This window comes from Trachypithecus francoisi, unplaced genomic scaffold (genome assembly GCF_009764315.1).
Source record: "Trachypithecus francoisi isolate TF-2019V2 unplaced genomic scaffold, Tfra_2.0 Lachesis_group14, whole genome shotgun sequence".
In the NCBI taxonomy this organism is placed as follows: domain Eukaryota; kingdom Metazoa; phylum Chordata; class Mammalia; order Primates; family Cercopithecidae; genus Trachypithecus; species Trachypithecus francoisi.
The window spans coordinates 43,650,666-43,666,869 of NW_022681459.1; the positions used below are offsets into that span (position 1 = coordinate 43,650,666).

Sequence of the window (16,204 nt, forward strand, 5' to 3'; positions counted from 1 at the left end):
CCGTCTCGGCCTCCCAAAGTGCTGGGATTACAGGCTTGAGCCACCGCGCCCGGCCCATTAACCCCTTTTATAGGTAACGATGTGGAGGCTCCACGAAGAGCCTCATTGCTGAGTGGGCATCGGGCAGTGGCTGAGCAGAAACTCATAGCCACGCCTCTCTGGCTGTAGAATCTGTTCTTCTTCTGTTTTTCTTGAAGCCGAGATCTAAGACTTTATTACTGTTCACTAAAAAGATATTATTCCTGTAATCCCAGCGCTTTGGGAAGCTGACGTGGGAGGATCACTTGAGGCCACTTGAGTTCTTCACAGACTTCAAAAAAGTAGAGACTGGCCTGGCAACATAGTGAGACCCTGTCACTACAAAATAATTTTTTTTAACTTAACATTTAGCTGGACATAGTGGTATGCACTTGTAGTCCTAGATGCTTGGGAGGTGCAGGCAGGAGGGTAGCTTGAGCCCAGAGGTTAGAGGGTTGCAGTGAGCTATGATTGCATCATTGTACTCCAGCCTGGGTGACAGAGTGAGACCCCATCTCTTGAAAAGTAATAAAAATAATAAAAAATTATTATTGGTATTTCTTAAAATATGAAAGTAACCCATGCTTGTTAAAAATCTAAATCACTGACAACTCTGATCCCAGCACTTTGAGAGGCCAAGGCGGAAGAATCGCTTGAGGCCAAGAGTTTGAGACCAGTCTGGGCAACATAACAAGATCCCATCTCTACAAAAGTTTTAATAAATTAGCCAGGCATGATGGTGTGCACCTATAGTCATAGCTACTTTGGGAAGCTGAGGCAGCAGGATGGCTTGAACCTGGGAGGTTGAGGCAGCAATGAACTGTGATCGCACCACTGCACTCCAGTCTGGGCAACAGAATGACACCCTGTCTCAAAACAAAACAAGGCCGGGCGCGGTGGCTCAAGCCTGTAATCCCAGCACTTTGGGAGGCCGAGACGGGCGGATCACGAGGTCAGGAGATCGAGACCATCCTGGCTAACACGGTGAAACGCCGTCTCTACTAAAAAAATACAAAAAATTAGCCGGGCGAGATGGCAGGCGCCTGTAGTCTCAGCTACTCGGGAGGCTGAGGCAGGAGAATGACGTAAACCCGGGAGGCGGAGCTTGCAGTGAGCTGAGATCCGGCCACTGCACTCCAGCCTGGGCCACAGAGCGAGACTCCGTCTCAACAACAACAACAAAAAAAAAAAAACCTAAATCAAAGAAATTAGAAATTTGTAAGATAGAAAGAGAAACTTCTCCCTTCATCTCTGCCCATCAGTGCCACTCACCCAGAATTAATGACTACTAACAATTTAGTAATATATAATTGATTATATATTGTATAACATAATATGAATGTACTTTTTTTTTTTTATGGAGATGGAATCTCGCTCTGTGGCCCAGGATGGAGGGCGGTGGTGAGATCTCAGCTCACTGCAACCTCTGTCTCCTGAGTTCAAGCGATTCTCTTTTTTTTTTTTTTTTAGACGGAGTCTCGGGCTGTCACCCAGGCTGGAGTGCAGTGGCCGGATCTCAGCTCACTGCAAGCTCCGCCTCCCGGGTTTACGCCATTCTCCTGCCTCAGCCTCCCGAGTAGCTGGGACTACAGGCGCCCGCCACCTCGCCCGGCTAGTTTTTTGTAATTTTTAGTAGAGACGGGGTTTCACCATGTTAGTCAGGATGGTCTCGATCTCTTGACCTCGTGATCCGCCCGTCTCGGCCTCCCAAAGTGCTAGGATTACAGGCTTGAGCCACCGCGCCCGGCCAGGTTCAAGCGATTCTCCTACTTCAGCCTCCTGAGTAGCTGGGACTATAGGCGCAGGCTGCCAGACCCAGCTAATTTTTTGCACTGGAATAGAGATGGGGTTTCACCATGTTGCCCAGGCTGGTCTTGAACTCCTGAGCTCAGGCAATCCACCTGCCTTGGCCTCTCAAGTGCTAGGATTACAGGCATGAGCCATCGCACCCAGCCTGAATGTACATTTTTTAAAATGTTTTAAACTGTGATATAGTCTGATAAGTGTTACATTAAAATGAAAAAAATGCTGGGAAGAAGTAAAAATGAACTGACTTCTCCCTGGTTAAGGCATAGGGAGAAATCACGGAAGACTTCACAGAAATGGTGACCTTTTGAGATGGATTTTGACAAAGTTAAGAAAACTAAAGAAACCATAGGCCAGACATGGCAGCTCACACGTGTAATCCCAGCACTTTGGGAGGTCGAGGCGGGCGGATCACCTGAGGTCAGGAGTTCAAGACCAGCCTGGCCAACATGGCGAAACCCTGTCTCTACTAAAAATACAAAAATTAGCCAGGCGTGGCAGCACGCGCCTGTAATCCCAGCTACTTGGGAGGCTGAGGCAGGGGAATCGCTTGAACCAGGGAAGTGGAGGTTGCAGTGAGCTGAGATTGTGCCATTGTACTCCAGTGTGGGCAACAAGAGTGAAACTCTGTCTTAAAAAAAAAAGGAAAGCTGGCGGGGCGTGGTGGCTCAAGCCTGTAATCCTAGCACTTTGGGAGGTCGAGACGGGCGGATCACGAGGTCAGGAGATCGAGACCATCCTGACTAACACGGTGAAACCCCGTCTCTACTAAAAACTACAAAAAACTAGCCGGGCGAGGTGGCGGCGCCTGTAGTCCCAGCTACTCGGAGGCTGAGGCAGGAGAATGGCGTGAACCCAGGAGGCGGAGCTTGCAGTGAGCTGAGATCCGGCCACAGCACTCCAGCCTGGGTGACAGCGCGAGACTCCGTCTCAAAAAAAAAAAAAAAAAAAAAAGGAAAGCTAACGAAACCATTTCACATAGAGGCTAAGATCATATATCCTTGAGTAAGGCCTCCTAGGTTCAAGTACTGCCTCTGCCACTTATTAGGTGTATGATTTGGGGCATGTCATTTACCTGTCTGTGCTTCAGTCCCCTCATCTGCGAAATGGGATAATGGTCCATGTTTCACATGACTATTTTGAAAATAGTGGGTTGAGGGGCCAGGAGCGGTGGCTCATGCCTGTAATCCCAGCACTTTGGGAGGCCAAGACGGGCAGATCACGAGGTCAGGAGATCGAGACCATCCTGGCTAACACAGTGAAACCCCGTCTCTACTAAAAATACAAAAAAAAAAAAAAAAAGCTGGGCGTGGGGACAGGCGCCTGTAGTCCCAGCTACTCGGGAGGCTGAGGCAGGAGAATGGCGTGAACCCGGGAGGCGGAGCTTGCAGTGAGCAGAGATCACGCTACTGCACCCCAGCCTGGGCAACAGAGCGAGACTCCATCTCAAAAAAAAAAAAAAGAAAAGAAAAGAAAAGAAAATAGTGGGTTGAGTATACAGTAAGTGCTCAGTAAATATAAGCTGTTACTAGTAAGGGACAGATTAGAATTCCTGACAAAGGGAGCTCTAGGGCAAAGATACAGAAACATAAATTTGTGATCTTTTTGTGCAAAGTGAATACGTCAATGTAGCTGGAGAGGAAGACAGTGTGGAAACGATGTTTGAGGCTGTGAAGATGCGTTGGGAGGAGGTCATTACTCCTTGTACCCCCAGTAAAGGAGTTTGGATAACATCCCATCAGACAGCAGGGTGCTTGTACAAGTTTTGAGCCTGAAGGGGCCTCCTGAGTTGGCCTTTAAGGAGGTCATTCTGGTAGCTGCACATAGAATGTTTAAAGAGAGACAGTGGGAACAGAGATGCAGGCAGGAGGCTGAGGGAGAGGTCCAGGTGAGGGATTGGGGACCGAAGCGGGAGGAGCGGAAGTTGGAGTGGGCTGGAGAGGCAGGCCGTGGCTGCCATAATTGGCACCTTGTGTCTCTTCTAGCTACATCTGGCAGCACATTGAGATCGGCTATGTCCAGGGCATGTGTGATCTTCTGGCTCCTCTGCTGGTCATTCTGGATGATGGTGAGTGTGTCTTTACTGCCCCAGGGCTGGGGGCGCATTTCCTTTCCACTGCATGGCAGAGGGGTTAATCTCACTTTGTGACTCTATGGAATGTGGCTCCAGCCAGGTGCTCCGAAGGCCTGTCTGGTGAACACATCAGTATCCTAGTGAAATAAAAAGTCCTTATATTCCATGGTGCCCAATACTCAACACCCAGATAGGCCTTTGCTAGCCACTGATTGTATGAATGTGAATGAGAACAAATAAACAAATAAAAATGGCCGGGCGCGGTGGCTCAAGCCTGTAATCCCAGCACTTTGGGAGGCCGAGACGGGCGGATCACGAGGTCAGGAGATCGAGACCATCCTGGCGAACATGGTGAAACCCCGTCTCTACTAAAAAAAATACAAAAAACTAGCCGGGCGAGGTGGCAGGTGCCTGTAGTCCCAGCTACTCGGGAGGCTGAGGCAGGAGAATGGCGTAAACCCGGGAGGCGGAGCTTGCAGTGAGCTGAGATCCGGCCACTGCACTCCAGCCCGGGTGACAGAGCAAGACTCCGTCTCCAAAAAAAAAAAAAAACAAACAAACAAATAAAAATGAAAAACAAACCCAGACAGTTTCACCGGTGAGTTCTATGAAACATTTAAAGAAGAATTAACACCAATTCTTCACGAGCTCTTCAAAAACGTAGAAAAGGAAGGAATGCTTCTTCACTCATTCAATAAAGCCAGACCTCGTATGAGGACTGGGTGTCTCACTGGCAACCAGATACCAGTAACAGACAAAGACATAACAAGAAAACTACAGACCGATATCCTTTATGAATACAAATGCAGAAATCCTCAACAAAATACCAATAAACTTAATTCACCAAGATATAAAAAAGATGATACACTATGACCAACTAGGGCTTATCTCCAGAATGCAAGGGTAGTTTGACATGCAAAAATCAATCAATTTAATTCACCACATTACTAAAATAAAGGGAAAAACCCACACAGTCATATCAATTGACACAGAAAAACACAAGAAAATCCAACACCTTTTCATAATAAAAACATTCAACAAACTAGGAATAGAAGGGAACTAAACACGATAGAGGGCATCTATGAAAACCTCACAAATATCGTCAGACTCAGTGGTGAAAATCTGAACACTTCCTCTCTAAGAGCAGGAACAGGACAAGTATGTCTACTTTTGCCACCATAGGTTCTAGCCAGGGCAATTACGAAAGACAAAGAAATAAAAATATTTCAGATTGGAAAGAAAGTAAAACTATCTTTGTTCACAGATGTGATTTTGCATATAGAAGATCTTAAGGAATAAAAAAATTACAACTGATAAACAAGTTTATCAAGTTTGCAGGATACAAGATCAATAAACAAAAGTCTCTTGTATTTCTATACGCTTGAAATGAGCAATCCCAGGCCGGGCGCGGTGGCTCAAGCCTGTAATCCCAGCACTTTGGGAGGCCGAGGTGGGTGGATCACAAGGTCAGGAGATCGAGACCATCCTGGCTAACACGGTGAAACCCCGTCTCTACTAAAAATATAAAAAATTAGCCGGGCGTGGTGGCGGGCGCCTGTAGTCCCCGCTACTCAGGAGGCTGAGGCAGGAGAATGGCGTGAACCCAGGAGGTGGAGTTTGCAGTGAGCCGAGGTCACGCCACTGCACTCCAGCCTGGGCGACAGAGCAAGACTCTGCCTCAAAAAAAAAAAAAAAAAAAAAAAAAAGAGGCTGGGCGCGGTGGCTCAAGCCTGTAATCCCAGCACTTTGGGAGGCCGAGACGGGCGGATCACGAGGTCAGGAGATCGAGACCATCCTGGCTAACATGGTGAAACCCTGTCTCTACTAAAAAATACAAAAAACTAGCTGGGTGAGGTGGCGGGCGCCTGTAGTCCCAGCTACTCAGGAGGCTGAGGCAGGAGAATGGTGTAAACCCGGGAGGCAGAGCTTGCAGTGAGCTGAGATCCGGCCACTGCACTCCAGCCTGGGCCACAGAGCGAGACTCCGTCTCAAAAAAAAAAAAAAAAGAAATGAGCAATCCCAAAATGAAATTAGGAAAACAATTTTATTTGCAGTAGCATCTAGAAGAATACAATACTGGCTGGGTGCAGTGGCTCATGCCTGTAATCTCAGCACTTTGGGAGGCCGAGGCAGGCAGATCACCTGAGGTCAGGAGTTAGAGACCATCCTGGCCAACGTGGTGAAACCCAGTCTCTACTAAACACACACACACACACACACACACACAAATAGCCAGGCTTGGTGGTGCATGCCTCTAATTCCAGTTACTTGGGAGGCTGAGGCAGGAGAATCGCTTGAACCTGGGAGGCAGAGGTTGCATTGGGCTGAGATTGCACCACTGCACTCCAGCCTGGGTGATAGAGTGAGACTCCGTCTAAAAAATAAATAAATAAAAAATAAATAGTCTGGGCATGTTGACTCATGCCTGTAATCCCAGCACTTTGGGAGGCCAAGGTGGGTGGATCACCTGAGGTCTGGAGTTCAAGACCGGCATAGCCAGCATGGTGAAACCCCATCTCTACTAAAAATACAAAAATTAGCCAGATGTGCTGGCAGGCACCTGTAATCCCAGCTACTTGGGAGGTTTGGGCAGGAGAATCACTTGAACCCGGGAGGCGGAGGTTGCAGTGAACTGAGATTGTGCCATTATACTCCAGCCTGGGTGACAAGAGCGAAACTCCATGTCAAATAAATAAATGCATAAATAAAATACAATACTTATGAATAAACTTAACAGAAATGCAAAATTTGTATATTGAAAACTACAAGGCATTGTTGAAGTAAATTTTAAAAACCAAAATAAATGGAAAGATATCTCATGTTCATGGATTGGAAGACTTAGTGTTGTTAAGGTAGCAGTGCTCTCCATGATCTGTAAAGTCAGTGCGATTTCTGTCAAAAATCCCAGCTGCCTTTGTTTTTTTTTTGTTTGTTTGTTTTTCCAAAAATTGACAAGCTGACCCTAAAATTGGAAATTCAAGGGATTTAGAATAGCCAAAACAATTTTTTGTTTGTTTGTTTGTTTGTTTTTTGTTTTTTGTTTTTTTTTTGAGACGGAGTCTCACTTAGTTGCCCAGGCTGGAGTGCAGTGGCGCGATCTCGGCTCACTGCAAGCTCCGCCTTCTGGGTTCACGCCATTCTCCTGCCTCAGCCTCCCAAGTAGCTGGGACTACAGGCGCCCGCCGCCATGCCCGGCTAATTTGCATTTTTAGTAGAGACAGGGTTTCACCGTGTTAGCCAGGATGGTCTCGATCTCCTGACCTTGTGATCCACCCACCTTGGCCTCCCAAAGTGCTGGGATTACAGGCGTGAGCCACTGCGCCCAGCAGCCAAAACAATTTTTAAAAGGAGATGTTGCAGGACTCACAGTACGTGATTTCAAAACCTACCACAAATGTCTTAAAATAGTGGTATTTCTATAAGGATCAACATGTAGATCAATGGAATAGAATTGAGAGTCCAGAAGTAAGCCCTTACATTGATGGTCAATTGATTTTGACAGAGGTACTAAGAAAATTCAACTCAGTGAGGAAAAACAGTCTTCTCAACATATAGTGCAAGAACTACTGGACATGCATATGCAAAAAATTGAAGTTGAACCCTTACCTCACACCACATACAACAAACTAACTCAAAATGGATCATAGACCTAAATACAAGAACTAAAACTATAAAACTTAAAAACAGGAGTAAATCTTTGTCACCTTAGGCTAGGAAATTTTTTTTTAGATATGACACCAAAAACATAAAGAAAAAGTAGGCAAATTAGACTTCATCGAAATTAAAAACTTTTGTACTTCAAAGAACACCATCAAGAAAATGAAAAGAACCAAAAGACTAGAAGAAAATATTTGCAAGTTGTATGTGTGATAAGGGACTCGTAGCTAAAATATAAAAAAACTCTTACAATTCAACAATAAAAAGACAACCTGATTAAAGTGGTTGAAGGATTTGAATAGACATTTCTCAATAGAATTGAAGATATGCAAATGGCCAATAAGCAAGTTAAAGGATGCTCTACATCAAGGGTCCCCAAGCCCTATGCCACAGACAGGAACCTTGCCACACAGCAGGAGGTGAGCAGTAGGCTAGTGAGCATTACAACCTGAGCTCCACCTCCCACCTCCTGTCAGATCAGCAGTGGCATTAGATTCTCCTAGGAGTGCGAACCCTATTGTGAATTGTGCATATGAGGGGTCTAGGTTGTGCACTCCTTCTGAGAATCGAATGCCTGATGATCTGAGGTGGAACAGTTTCATCCAGAAGCTATACCCCCACTCCACTCCATGTCCATGGAAAAATTGTCTTCCAGGAAACTGGTGTCTGGTGGCAAAAAGGTTGAGCATTGCTGTTCTACATCATTAGTCATTAGGAAAATGGAAGTAAACACCACAGTGAGATACCACTTCATATACACTGGGATGGCCGGAATCAAAACAATAGAAAATCATGTGTTGATAAGAATATGAAGAAATTGGGAGCTTCATACATTGCTGGTGGAATTGTAAAATGGTTTGGCCACTTTGTTTATTTATTTATTTATTTATTTATTTATTTATTTATTTATTATTTTGAGATGGAGTCTCATCCTGTCGCCCAGGCTGGAGTGCAGTGGCGCAATCTCAGCTCACTGCAACCTCTGCCTCCCGGGTTCAAGTGATTCTTCTGCCTCAGCCTCCCAAGTAGCTGAGATTACAGGCACCCACCACCACATCTGGCTAATTTTTGTATTTTTAGTAAAGATGGGGTTTCACCATGCTGGCTATGCAGGTCTCGAACTCCAGACCTCAGGTGATCCGCCCATCTTGGCCTCCCAAAGTGCTGGGATTACAGGCATGAGCCAGCATGCCCGGCCGGTTTGACCACTTTAAAAAACAGTCTGGCAGTTTCTCATAGTAATGAACATAGAGTTATCATATGACCCAGCAATTTCATCCATAGATATATGCCTAAGAGAATTGAAAATATATGTTCATGCAAATACCTGTACATATATGTTCATGATAGCATTATTCATAATACTCAAAAAAGTGGAAATAGTCCCAATGTCCATCAAATGATGAATGCATAAACAAAATGTGGTATATCCATACAATGGAATATTATTTGGCAAAAAAAAAAGAATGATGTTCTGATCCAAACTACAATGTGGATGAACCTTGAAAACATGCTAAGTGAAAGAAGCCAGACACAAAATATCATAAATGGTATGATTCCATTTATATGAAATGTCCAGAGTAGACAAATCCATAGAGACAGAAAGACTAGTCATTGACAGGGACTTGGGGGAGAGAGAAATGTGAAGTTGCTGCTTCATTGATACAGGGATTTTGGGGTTGCGGGGGTAAAGAAATGTTCTGGAACTAATAGTGGTGATTGCACAACATTGTGAATGTACTAAAACCACTAAATGGTACATTTAAAGGGTGAATTTTATATGAGAATCTCAATAAACCTGTTAAAAAATGGGATTGGGTGCAATGGCTCACACCTGTAATTCTAGCACTTTGGGAGGCCGAGGCAGGAGGATTGCTTGAGATCAGGAGTTCAAGACAAGCCTGAGCAACATAGTGAGACTCCATCTCTACAAAAATAATTAAAAATTAGCCGGACATGGTGGTGCACACCTGTAGTCCCAGCTACTCAGGAGGCTAAGGCAACAGGATTGCTTGAGATCAGGAGTTTGAGACCAGCCTGAGCAACATAGTGAGACTCCATCTCTACACAAAAATTTAAAAATTTGCCGGGCATGATCATGCACACCTGTAGTCCCAGCTACTCAGAAGGCTAAGACAAGAGGATTGCTTGAGCCAAGAAGTCGGAGGTTGTGGTGAGCTGTGATCGTGCTACTGAATTCCAAGCCCCTGGGCTAAATATATAAACATTTATGTCTAAAATACAACAACTAGGTCCAGGCCCAGTGGCTGATGCCTGTAATTGCATACACTTTGGGAGACTGAGGCAGGTGGATCACTTGAAGTCAGGAGTTCAAAACCAGCCTGGCCAACATGGTGAAAAATTTCTACTAAAAATACAAAAGTTAGCCTGGCATTGTGGCGGGCACTTGTAATTCCAGCTACACGGCAGGCTGTGGCAGAAGAAGCACTTGAACTCGGGAGACACAGATTGCAGTGAGCCAAGATCATGCCACTGCACTCCAGCCTTGGTGACAGAGCGAGACTCCATCTCAAAATAAATAAAATAAAATAAAACAGGCCAGGCATAGTAGCTCATGAGCCTGTAACCTCAGCACTTTGGGAGGCCGAGGTGGGCAGATTGCGACTAACCTGGGCAACATGGTGAAACCTTGTCTCTACAAAAAATAGAAAAATTAGCCAGGTGTGTTGGCACACACCTGTGTTCCCAGCTACTTGGGAGCCTGAGGCAGGAGGATCACTTGAGGCTGCCAAGGTCGAGATGCAGTGAGCCGTGATTGTGCCACTGCTCTCCAACCAGGGTGACAGAATGAGACCTTATCTCAAAAATAAATAAATACAGTCGGGCGCAGTGGCTCAAGCCTATAATCCCAGCACTTTGGGAGGCCGAGACGAGCGGATCACGAGGTCAGGAGATCAAGACCATCCTGGCTAACATGGTGAAACCCCGTCTCTACTAAAAAATACAAAAAACTAGCCGTGCAAGGTGGCGGCCGCCTGTAGTCCCAGCTACTTGGGAGGCTGAGGCAGGAGAATGGCGTAAAACCCGGGAGGCGGAGCTTGCAGTGAGCTGAGATCCGGCCACTGCACTCCAGCCCGGGTGACAGAGCGAGACTCCGTCTCTAAAAAAAAAAAAAAAAAAAAAATACAAAAAACTAGCCAGCCGAGGTGGCGGGCACCTATAGTCCCAGCTACTCGGGAGGCTGAGGCAGGAGAATGGTGTGAACCTGGGAGGCAGAGCTTGTAGTGAGCTGAGATCCGGCCACTGCACTCCAGCCTGGGCGACAGAGCGAGACTCTGTCTCAAAAAAAAATACATGCATACATACATACATACATACATAATAAATGGGGAGCATAATTCTACAGCCTTTTTTTTTTTTTTCTTTTGACACATTTCACTCTTGTTGCCCAGGCTGGAGTGCAATAGTGCGATCTCAGCTCACGGCAACCTCCGCCTCCAAGGTTAAGGCAATTCTCCTGCCTCAGCCTCCCGAGTAGCTGGGATTACAGGCACCCGCCATCATGCCTGGCTAATTTTTGTAATTTTAGTAGAGACAGGGTTACACCATGTTGTTCAGGCTGGTCTTGAACTCCTGACTTCAGGTGATCCACCTGCCTTGGCCTCCCAAAGTGCTGGGATTACAGACGTGAGCCACCACACCCAGCCAACTACCTACTCTTTAGACACGGACTGCACATAGTGACTTGTTTCCAAAAAGTGCAGTATGGAAGGCAGTGACGGGATGAGAAAGAAACTACAGCAGAGAAACCTGACAAACACGACCTCAGCCAGGTGACCATGGCCAACATCAGCAGTCATAAATCATGCTGATAGTATATGCCCTTATGATGGGATTAAAATGGCCCTTTAGCTCTGTGGTTTTCCTCTCGATAACCCATAACCCAGTCTTACCATGAGAAAGGCATCAGATAAATTCCATTGCTAGTAGTGCAGCATCCTACAAAAATACCGACCACTACACCTCAAAACTATCAAGGTCGCTGGGCACAGTGGCTCATGCCTGTAATCCCAGCACTTCGGGAGGCCAAGGCGGGTGGATCACGAGGTCAGGAGATTGAGACCATCCTGGCTAACTCGGTGAAACCCCGTCTCTACTAAAAATACAAAAAAAATTAGCCGAGTGTGGTGGTGGGCACCTATAGTCCTAGGAGGCTGAGGCAGGGAAATGGAGTGAACCCGGAAGGTGGAGCTTGCAGTGAGCCAAGATTGTGCCACTGCACTCCAGCCTGGGCGACAGAGCAAGACTCCATTTCAAAAAAAAAAACTATCAAGGTCATCAAAAACAAGAAAAGCCTGAGAAACTGTCACAACTAAGAGGAGCTTAAGGGAACATGACCAATCGATGTAATGTGCTGTTCTGGATGACAGCTTGGAACAGAAAAATGACATTCAGTACACACTAAGAAAATCTGAATACAGTATGGACTTTAGTTCATAATGTGTCCGTATTGGTTCAACAAATGTATCATGCTGATGTCCAGATACTAATAATAGAGGAAACCGCGTGTGGGGTATATGAGAAGTCTTTACTGCCTTTGCAGTTTTTCTGTAAATGTAAACTTTTCTAAAATATAAAGCCTTTTGTCCGGGCGCGGTGGCTCACACCTGTAATCCCAGCACTTTGGGAGGCCAAGGCAGGCGGATCACGAGATCAGGAGATCGAGACCATCCTTGCTAACATGGTGAAACCGCATCTCTACTAAAAAATACAAAAAACTAACCGGGCATGGTGGGGGGCGCCTGTTGTCCCAGCTACTTGGGAAGCTGAGGCAGGAGAATGGCGTGAACCTGGGAGACGGAGCTTGAAGTGAGCCGAGATGGCGCCACTGTACTCCAGCCTGGAGTGAGACACTGTCTCAAAAATAAAATAAAATAAAAATAAAGCCTTTTAGGCCGGACACGTTGACTCACGCCTGTAATCCCAGCACTTTGGGAGGCTGAGGTGGGCGGATCACGAGGTCAGGAGATCGAGACCATGGTGAAACCCCCCTGAATAACATGTGAAACCCCATCTCTACTAAAAATACACGAAAGGTCCACCCCCAACATTGAAGGTCATATTTCAACATGAGATTTGGAGAGGACAAACATCCAAACCATATCACTTGGGCAACGGGGCAGCTGACTGTTCTGTGCTGCTTTCTCAGAGGCGCTTGCCTTCAGCTGCTTCACAGAGCTCATGAAGAGGATGAACCAGAACTTCCCCCACGGAGGCGCCATGGACACGCACTTTGCAAACATGAGGTCGTTGATCCAGGTATGACTCCGCGTCCAGTCCTGCTTTGGACTTTTTTGGGAAACAGTAAGTAAAGCTTAGTGGCTCCAGACTGAGCTATTTAGAGCCCACCTGGATTGGAATCCTATTTCTGCTGTACAAACTCGGCATATGCTCTTATCTCTCTGGGCCTCAGTTTTCTCATCTGTGAAATAGGTTTTCTCATTCTTATGAGTCCCAATAAGTTATTAGAATTATCATGGACATGAAATAAACTAATGATGTTATAGTGCTCAGCACAGTGCCTGAGTGCCTCTCAGAGCATAGTCCATGAGCTGGCAACATCAGCCTCACTGGCAACTTGTTAGAAGTGCAAAAGTGGGCAACTTGTTAGAAGTGGGCACCTTTCCTCCACCGAATAAAAATCTCTGAGTTGGGCCCAGGAGTCTGTGCCATATGAAGTTCTCCAGGTAATTCTGGTGCAAGCTCAAGTTTGAGAAGTATTGTAATAAATGCTAGCTCTTCAGCATTCATAGCGATTAGTATATCTACTCCCCAGAGGAGTTAAGACACTCAACCCTTTGAGTAGAAGGAATGCAAATGTGTTAACTTGAGTAAATGGTAGGGATGCTTTGTTATCTACACACTGGCAGTGGAGCTACAGTTAGCTCTGATTTCTTCTTTCATGGAACTTTAAAATACTACAAAATATTTTGGACATAAGGAAGGTAAAAGAGTAATATAACGAACACCCATGTTTCCACCCCCACCTCCCCAAGAAATAAAATATTAACCATAGGCTGGGCGTGGTAGCTCATGCCTGTAATCCCAGCACTTTGGGAGGCCAAGGCAGGCGGATCACTTGAGGCCAGGAGTTTGAGACCAGCCTGGCCAACATGGTGAAACCCCATCTCTAACTAAAAATACAAAAATTAGCCAGGCGTGGTGGCGCACACCTGTAATCCCAGCTACTCAGGAGGCTGAGGCAGGAAAATCTCTTAAACCCAGTAGGTGGCGATTGCAGTGGGCTGAGATCGCACCATTGTACTCCAGCCTGGGTGACAGAGCAAGACTCTGTCCCAAAAAAAAGTTAACCATAGATTTTTCATTATTCGTGTAGCCCTTCTTGATGGCATTTCCCCACCACTCCTGTCCTCCCAGTGGTAAGCACTTTGCAGATTCCTGTGTTCACCATTACAATGTACTTTTTAAAATTCTATTACAGGCCGGGCGCGGTGGCTCAAGCCTGTAATCCCAGCACTTTGGGAGGCCGAGACGGGCGGATCACGAGGTCAGGAGATCGAGATCATCCTGGCTAACACGGTGAAACCCCATCTCTACTAAAAAAATACAAAAAACTAGCCGGTCGAGGTGGCAGGCGCCTGTAGTCCCAGCTACTCGGGAGGCTGAGGCAGGAGAATGGCGTAAACCCGGGAGGCGGAGCTTGCAGTGAGCTGAGATCCGGCCACTGCGCTCCAGCCTGGGCGACAGAGCGAGACTCCGTCTCAAAAAAAAAAAAAAAAAAAAAAATTCTATTACAATATATGCATATATTCCTAAACATCATGTAACTCTGTTTCTTTACTCCCCACTTTACATAAATAGTTTTAAATAGTATGAACTCTTGTGCAGCTTGTCTTTATACTCAGCAACAAGTTTGAGAGGCTCATCAACAAGAGGGCAGTTGATTCCTCTTTCCCGGAAGTACAGTCTTCTGCGTTAGGAGCACAGCGCATTCTATCACATTTGATTTGGATCCATTTTCCTGTTGGTGGTCATTTAGGTTGTTTTTATTTGGTTTGGTTTTGCTTTTGCTTGGGGAACTTGGGGTTTTGCTTTTGGCCTTCATAAACAATGCTGCACTGAAATTCTTGTGCGCATCCCTGCTGCATGCATGCAACAGCTTTGCTTGGGCATCTTCTCAGAATGGAATTGCTGGAGCAGAGAGAATGCACGTCCTCAGTTTTATCAGGCATGACCGAATCACTCTCAAAGTGATTGTACCAGTTTCTTAATGCTCCAGGGCAGTATGGTAAGGGTTTCAACACACCATCCTCACGTGATATTGTCACACTTACATATTTTTGTCAATCTCTTGGATATGATTCGAGCATCCCATTGTGTTTTATAATTTTTTTATTTTTAATTTTTGTGGGTACGTAATAGGTATATATATATATATGTGGAGTACATGAGTTGTTTTGAGACAGGAATGCAATGTGAAATAAGCACATCGTGGAAAATAGAGTATCCGGTCCCTCAAGCATTGATATCCTTTGTGTTCCAAACAATCCAATTATATGCTTTTGGTTATTTTTAAATGTACAGTGAAGTTATTGTTGACCGTAGTTACCCTGCTGTGCGATCAAATAGTATGTCTTCTTCATTCAGTTTTTTTCATTGTGATTTTATTTTATTTGCGTTGTCTTGATTGACAGTGAAATTGAATATCTTCTCTTTTTTTTATATATTTTTGTTCATTTGGATTGTGAAGTGCCTGTTCATATGCTTTGCCTATTTTCTTTTTCTTTTCTTTTTTTTTTTTTTTGAGACAGAGTCTCTCTCTGTGGTCCAGGCTGGAGTGCAGTGATCTTGGCTTACTGCAAGCTCCGCCTCCCAGGCTCACGCCATTCTCCTGCCTCAGCTTCCTGAGTAGCTGGGACTACAGGCTCCTGCCACCATGCCCGGCTAATTTTTTGTACTTTTTTCTTTTTAGTAGAGACAGTGTTTCACCGTGTTGGCCAGGATGGTCTCAATCTCCTGACCTCGTGATCCACCCACCTCGGCCTCCCAAGTGCTGGGATTACAGGCGTGAGCCACCACACCTGGCCAACTTTGCCCATTTTCTTTTTTTTTTTTTTTTTTTTTTTTTTTTTTTTTTTGAGGCGGAGTCTCGCTCTGTCGCCCCGGACTGGAGTGTAGTGGCGGATCTCAGCTCACTGCAAGCTCCGTCTCCCAGGTTTACGCCATTCTCCTGCCTCAGCCTCCCGAGTAGCTGGGACTACAGGCGCCCGCCACCTCGCCCGGCTAGTTTTTGTATTTTTAGTAGAGACGCGGTTTCACCGTGTTAGCCAGGATGGTCTCGATCTCCTGACCTCGTGATCCGCCCGTCTCGGCCTCCCAAAGTGCTGGGATTACAGGCTTGAGCCACCGCGCCCGGCCAACTTTGCCCATTTTCTATGTACATTTTTTCCGTAATTAGAGTCATTTTGTACATACTTTTCTTTCTATACATTATTTTTCAAACAAGGTTTTTTTTTCCCCACTGACTAGCGTATCCAATAGCTGGAGGTATTCTTCCACCACCTGTTTTTTTATAACATTTTGTTAAAATATAATTTAGATACGTAAAATTTACCCTTTTGAAGTGTACGATTCAGTCAGTGGCTTTTCATTTATTCACAGAGTTAT

General features: G+C 45.6%; 1 protein-coding gene across 4 annotated transcripts in view; it reads left to right on the top strand.

Moving 5' to 3' along the window:
- The window catches only part of SGSM1 (small G protein signaling modulator 1), a 124,871-nt gene that overhangs the window by 96,939 nt on the left and 11,728 nt on the right, over positions 1-16,204 (top strand). For 3 of the 4 annotated variants that reach the window (XM_033233041.1, XM_033233042.1, XM_033233043.1), the window contains 2 exons: positions 3,810-3,892; positions 12,726-12,835. In XM_033233041.1, the coding sequence (XP_033088932.1) occupies positions 3,810-3,892; positions 12,726-12,835 (193 nt within the window). Of the gene's footprint in view, positions 1-3,809; positions 3,893-12,725; positions 12,836-16,204 lie in introns of those variants that run through there. The other variant, XR_004442343.1, reaches the window with a different exon arrangement.